Source organism: Gallinula chloropus (genome assembly GCF_964237585.1).
Source record: "Gallinula chloropus genome assembly, chromosome: 3".
Classification (NCBI taxonomy): domain Eukaryota; kingdom Metazoa; phylum Chordata; class Aves; order Gruiformes; family Rallidae; genus Gallinula; species Gallinula chloropus.
In genome coordinates, this window is record NC_140087.1 from 55,312,395 (window position 1) to 55,319,246 (window position 6,852).

The 6,852-nt window shown below is 44.5% G+C and overlaps 1 protein-coding gene across 1 annotated transcript in view; it reads left to right on the forward strand.

The window, feature by feature from the left end:
• The window catches only part of PLB1 (phospholipase B1), a gene marked incomplete at both ends in the record, with an annotated part of 94,886 nt that extends 89,849 nt beyond the window's left edge, over positions 1–5,037 (forward strand). The window contains 3 exons of the mRNA XM_084261093.1: positions 724–819; positions 4,280–4,354; positions 4,816–5,037. Of these exons, the coding sequence (XP_084117219.1) occupies positions 724–819; positions 4,280–4,354; positions 4,816–5,037 (393 nt within the window). The remainder of the gene's footprint in view (positions 1–723; positions 820–4,279; positions 4,355–4,815) is intronic.
• Between the last annotated feature and the right edge of the window lie 1,815 nt (positions 5,038–6,852).

Genomic DNA, 6,852 nt, shown 5'->3' on the forward strand with positions numbered 1-6,852 from the left:
CATCTTCCCTATGAGGAGAGGCTGAGTAAGTTGGGACTGTTCAGCCTTGAGAAGAGAAGACTAAGGGGGGACCTAATTAAAGTCTATAATTATCTGAAGCAGGGGATGCAGGGGGAATCAGCCAGCCCCTTTTCAGTGGCCTGTGGGGACAGGACAAGGAGCAATGGCTGCAAGTTGGAGCACAGGAGGTGACAGAGCCCTGGGACAGGCTGCCCAGGGAGGTGGTGGAGTCTCCTCTGGAGATATTTAAGACCCGTCTGGACGCCTATCTGAGTGATATGTCCTAGGGAGCTGCTTTGGCAGGGGGGTTGGACCCGATGATCTCTCGAGGTCCCTTCCAACCCCTACAATTCCATGATTCTATGACTCTAAGTTTGACAAGCAAGAATAAGCAGTTTTCTGATGGTTCGCTGCAAGGTGAAGTGCAGCAGTGTTGATGTAAGAGCTGTGACTGTTGGTTTAAAGATAAGTTTAGGTTTGTGATGAGAACTCCTGTGTGAAGCTCAGCAGGCTGTATTAAACAGAAGATCTCAAGATGCAGCAATCAGCCTGCAACAATGAGCACCTAAGTTTATTTGCAGTGTCAAAATATGAGCATATTGCCTTGAGGGAGATACTGAAATTGCAAAGTGGGTATGCCAAGTACAGTGCGCTATTAGATCCAGCATTTTAGATATCAAAGGTTAAAATGTGCTCAGAAATAAACTTTTGCTTTTATTGCAGAATGGCAACCCAGATCTGAGTTTCTTTGCTCCAGACTGCTTCCATTTCAGTGCAAGAGGCTACGCCGAGATGGCCATGGGTCTCTGGAATAATATGGTAAGAGGTTATGACCTAGATCCCTAACTGTTTGTAGTAGCAGTTCCTACAAAAGGTCATGAGAAAGGTGTCTGAAACATAATAGTAAGGAAGAAATACAAATTATATTCCAACAAGCAGGGAGCTATTCAACTCCAAGACCCTTCTCAGTCTGCACTGCTTAGGAACACAATCTGTAACTATCATGTGGCATAAAATAGTGTAAGCTTTTGCTCATTCAAAATGAGAAATCCTGAGAGTCTTAAAGTAAGGGAAAATTCCCTTCTTGTTTGGTAAATAGCTTGCATTAAAGCAGAAAAAATCAGCTGAGTCCTATAGATTTGGTCCTATAGATTTCCTGAAAATGCCTGTTCAACAAGCTTGCCCTTCTTCAGTGAGTTCTGTGTGGTTTACTAGGAAAACATACACGTGATGGAATTTTTTGGTGCCATTAATAGTGTGGACATGTTGTACCACCCACTCTAGTATCTGAAGCAATTCTAGTAGAGTCATTGAAACTAATGGAGGGCTGAAATCACACCTATGATGCCTCAGCTTGCAGTCACATTCCTTCTGTCATTTTATGCTGGAAGAGTGTGTAAGAAGCACGTGCTGGACTTGATGATAACTCCTAGGTCACGGTTTCTTTCTGAACCATGATGTTTTCCATGCCACAGGAACATTTCCTCCCCTTGTCTCACGCTGTGGTGGTTTGACCACCACAAAATATGTACAGCAGAATCAAATACATTGTGGTAGCAGAAATCCTGGTTTGTAAAAGAAACAAGCATAAATGGAGGGGAATTTCTTTTCAGTTTAAGTAAAGTTTAAGCAAGGTAAGAAACTTAACAGATACTCCAGAATGAGCTTGAGCACAAGGACTGGGAATGCAGGACAGAAATCTGTGCAGTTGCTACAGCATCTGAGCTGTAGGTCCAGGGTTATAGAAGACAGTAGACATACAGAGCATATACATGCTCTGAGTAATTGATTTGGGCATGCACAGCAAATCTGCCTGTTTTCTGTCAGGCTTCCCTGTCTGGGAGTCCAGATGACAGCAGTCTGGTAGGCTTCATTGTTTGAACAGGGCTAATGGTGGCCCAGAAATGTAGAAAACATTCAAGTTGAGCGTGGCTGCAGGTTTCAAGAAGAAAAAGAGCTGGTACCTGGACATATGGTAGCCTTAAACAGGGTTTCTGTTGACATGTGATGTTCCTATCGGCCATTACTCATTCCTGAATCACCATCAGTCCTTTTTCTATGCCACTGGAGTTTTATTCTGTCCAGACTGTCACTCATTTCCTACGCATGTCAGGATATTGAGACAAAGCTTTCTACTGGGGTGGTCGGGATCAGGTTCTTACTGATGCCAAGCACAACTGCTCCCTTCCACAGAGACCTGTCACTCTGTGCCAACTGAAGATTTTACTGTTTACTGTTTAAATCCAGTTCTTGTAACATATCCCTGCTTTTTTCAGGCACAGTCCATGTACGGTGAGGTTGTGCAAGCTTACTGTAAGGCTGTATTGTTTCCCCCTTCCCTGAAAAGCTCAGCAGGCGTCAGGCTTGGGGCCAAATGACAGGGATTCTTGTCAGTACACGTAAAGGGCCAGGCTGTGCCCGGCCACTGCGTGGGTATGCAGGGATGGGGATGGCTTAAGGACACTCCCTCACCATGATGTTCTTTGCCGTTTTTGCTTCATGCAAAGCATGCTCTTGCTCTCTGAAGTCAGAGAACTCCATAGTCTGAAGAGACCCCCACTGGTCTCAAATCTACCTCATCAATCCCCTGGCCTGGGAGAAGAGCACACAGGCAGTGTGCTGAGCTTGTGTTCTCTGTCCATATTTGCTATGTGCTCTAGAGCTTCTTCCAGAATTTGCCCTGTATGCCCATGGACATGGGGATGCTGTCATCTTCCAAGCTCAGAAGTGAATGCTCCTGAGGAACAGATCGCACAGAGATGAAGCAAGCATGGCTGGCTACAGAATTTTGCACCTTATCATCCTTTGTCTGGGCTCTGCGCCAGGCTCCTTACCAAGTGCCCTGGCACAGGGAGTATTACAATTATCTAGAAATAACCAGTCATACTGCAGACAGAATGCAACAGGACATGAGCCACACATTTTGCAAATAACCACACCAGAATTTGAGCTGTTCCCTTTAGGACACAACAAAACTACCAAATTCAGTCTTCACAGTGTTAGCTGGTGGGCTGGCTGAGGGATTAAGAGTCTTACATGGACCTCTGACAATCGGCAAAACTTGGTGTTCTGTTTTGCTTCTCATCTTCTCTCTGCTTTTCATTTCTCCCCTTCCCTAGTCACATTTTGCTGTGGTTTATCTATCTCTTCATTTTTCAGTCTCTACTTCCTTTTATCTTTTCCCTTTTTATTTTCTTTTTTAACCGAACTCGAGAGAGAAAGTGTTCCCAGTGTTTCCATGCAGGAACCTTATGAATAGAATTTGTTTTCTCCATGTTGCGCTGGGCTTGTTGTGGTATTGTTCCTCTCCAGCACACAGCTGACACTTGAATCACTCGAGGACAGTAAATACAGGCATAGACAATAGCAGAAGCACCAGGACTCCTCTGCGCTGTATTCCCAGAAGTGCTGGATGACAGCTCTGCCATTCTCTATGGGCCAGTCCTGAAGTCATTACTTCAGGCATGTCCGTACACAGTTGTAAACACTTCAGTTAACATGACTGAGCAAGCCTCTACTCGTTAGCTTAACTATGGTAACCGATGGTATGCGTGCTCCTAGCCAACTGCAAATGCTATGCCATTAGCCTGGGCATATTTTATTTTGAGTTTGAAATGGACTCGGGGTGAGCCTGTGGTCAGCTATTGCAACTTAGCTGACAACTGATAATGTAAAAGGCTCTGTTTAACTTGCTTCTTGCAACCTTGTGAACCTAGTCCCAGCTAAAACTCCCAGGGAATTTCTTGTCTGAGTGAAGACTGCAAAGGTTGGCACAGTCTCATCCTGTCTCTGTAACTCTACATCATTTCTGAAGTCGCTTCCATCACTGTGACACCAAAGCATCTTTCTTTCGGTAGCGTGCTAAGGAACATGACTAACATCTGTGATGTGGGTTTTTTTCCTTGTGGTTTATACTGTCATTTGAGATGTGTAAGTGGGAGTGCATAGTGAACCACTTTGTTTTAGCAGAATATTTAAAGTATGTGGTATTCAGAGTTATTTTTTCCTCCGCTCAGTGTAAAAGAAGGAAAGGCTTCTCTTGTTCCTTGCTTCCTGAGGGATGTTTTCTGCAGACAGTCTATCAGATTCTCAGTGTCTTCAGTTCATGAGTGTTAAAATGTTTGGAAACTTTCCTGTGATGCACCTTCTACTGCATTTCTTCATTGCTGCAAGCACCAAAACATTGGGTAAAATGTAACCACCCAAGTCAGGAGCATCTGAGGAGTGGAAAAAAAAAAAAAATCATCATTATGTTTACTGTTTCTTTGATCTTCTTCAGATGGAGCCAGTTGGTGAAAAGCAGACCTACAACAACTTTACCCATGACAGATCAAAACTCAAGTGTCCAAAACCAGTAAGTAATTAAGCACTGTCGTTTTTCTCCCTCCTCCTTCCAAGTGAAGCTCTTTAAAAGAGTATCTTTGTGAAGGCTTTAAATAGCTAAAATAGACTCCTGTTTTGTTACACACAGGAAATTCTACTTAAAATCTAATGGAAAAAAAACCCATCCTCACTGTAGTGGAAAGCCTTTCATTTAAGCCAGTTTTAGTGCATCTATATATTTCCATTTGGTTCTGTTTAGCAAACATATTTGTAAATGATGACATCTCTCCTTGATTGAGGTGGCTGCTTTTTTTCATTTTAGGAACTTCCAGGCAATAGAGTGGGAAAGAGTTTGGGCTAAGATAGAAAGAAAGTGAAACAGCTGCTAGTCTTGCTAAGGATTGGCAGTTCCTTTTTGGGAAGGGGTGATGGCATATGTTCTGAATGCTGCCTGTTGAGTGGTCAGTAAAACCTTTACTTCCCCTTTTGTAGGAGAAACCCTTTCTTTCCACGCTGAGAAATAGTGGATTCAGAGGTTCAGATCTCAGCTCGGAGAAAACCGAACCTTCAGTCCCCTACTGGGCTGTCATTGTGGCTGCAATAGCTGGAGTCCTGGTGGGTTCTTTACTTATCTGGGCTGTGACAAGAAGAAGAGCCAAGAGGCACCAGCGTGTGACTGACGCAGAAAAGAACATTAACATGACAAATATGTAGAGCAGGTGGAACAAACCCCTGTCTCTGCTGAGGCTGCTCTCTGGTGTGGGGCAGAAAGCAGCAGAGTAAAACAAAAAACCCCACACCTGTTGAATGTGAATAAAGCTTCTTGGTCAGCCAGGGACTTCTGGGCCAAACAATCATGCTCAGAAACAATACTGTAGAGTCAGCTTCTGCAGACCAGTTAGTTGGAGGATGAATTACAAAGTGTTAAAACTCTTTCGCTCTGGGATGCAATTCTTCATGCCATGAATATTACTCTGGATGTCAATGGCTTGTATGAAGTGAGAAAACTTGTTCATGCATCTTGACACCTTGATTGCACATCTGCCCTTTATTCTTATATAAGGTCCTTGGATGTGTCCTGGCCTTCCCCAGTAACAGGGAAAGTGAGAGAAAGAAGAAAATGTCACATGTCAGATTCCAGCAAGACCATTGAGTTGCAGGTGCTGAGGTCATTCTACCTGGGCAAGTGCTGGGCAGCACAGCTGTAACCACTGCACCTTCTCCACTGCTTTGGAATTCAGGCTCCATCTGTCTGGGATGACATGGAGCCGGGCCAGGTACATCACTTCTCCTCCAGGCCTAAACAGCCCAAGGGCAGTCCCGTGCCCTCCTGCCCACCACTGTATGGCAGCTGGTTTCAGAATGGCTTTTCCTGTGGGGAGCTGCCCTGCAGTAGTGGCGGGGTGGGGATCCTAAACAAAGATGAGGTACCTAACTGCAAACTAGCTGAACAGGACCTGTGGTGTGTTCAGGTCTCCCAGGCTGGAGTCTCCATGGCTGTTCTCCAAGGAAGAATTTGCAAAATTTTGTGTGGTTTTGGTTTTTTTGTTGTTGTTGTTGTTTTGCTGTATTTTTTTTCAAATTGTGATCAGTTCAGTGAAGATCTTTCCTGGAAATTAGACATTCCTTGCTGTACTAGGAAATTCGCACAATTTCCTAGTACAGAAGATACTCGACAGGTTCTCTGTGATCTTCTTTCCAATATCTTTCTTATTTCCTATGTCAAATACTTTACATTTTGATTTTATTGCAGCCAAAGTATGGTTTGCAGTGGTGTGACTATTTTTGTGTGTGTGCTGTACTACATTCCAGAAATGTGAATGAGCAGAAAATTAAAATGTTTCAGAGAATAAAGTGTTCTGGGGTTCCTAAATCTCCTCATTACGCACACAGAAGGCATTCCAGCTCATCTTTTTTCCACTCCTGCCATCGCCCTTGCTAAGATAAAAAGAGGTAGGTAAAATACAAATTGTACAGTAAGGTTTCAGGGGCTGTAGCTCTACTCACCTCCCCTTTGGTCTCCTCTCAGAGCTTGGGCTACTACTGGTAGGACTTTTATTTGCCTAAATCTTATCCCCGGATATCTGTCTGGGAGCTCTACATGCAGCCTGGAGCGGGGATATATTTGGAATGCAAAGCAGAAGCACCTGCATCTGGTTTCAGCACAGCACAGGCTGTTCTTCCCCTCCCCGTCTTCACTGGGGGTCATTAACTCTTCACCTGATATCCCAACCGCTGACGTTTACTTAGCTCAGTAGATGGAAGCAAACACAGCCTCAGATGTCCTGGTGGACTGTGAAGGGTACGTTCTCATCTCTGTGTTGTTCTTGTGAGGCCTCTTCCCCCCTGGGACCTTGGATAGGTGCTGCTCGCACAGCCCGTGGCTTGGGAAGGAGTAAAAAGGTGTAGTTCTCTGCAGAATGCTTTATTGGTGTGAGGGGCTTCAAAGGAAATACCAAACAGGCATTTGGTGCTGATTTACCTTTTCTCAATCCTGTGTGCCTGCAGGAAGTGGGGGAGGGGGATGTG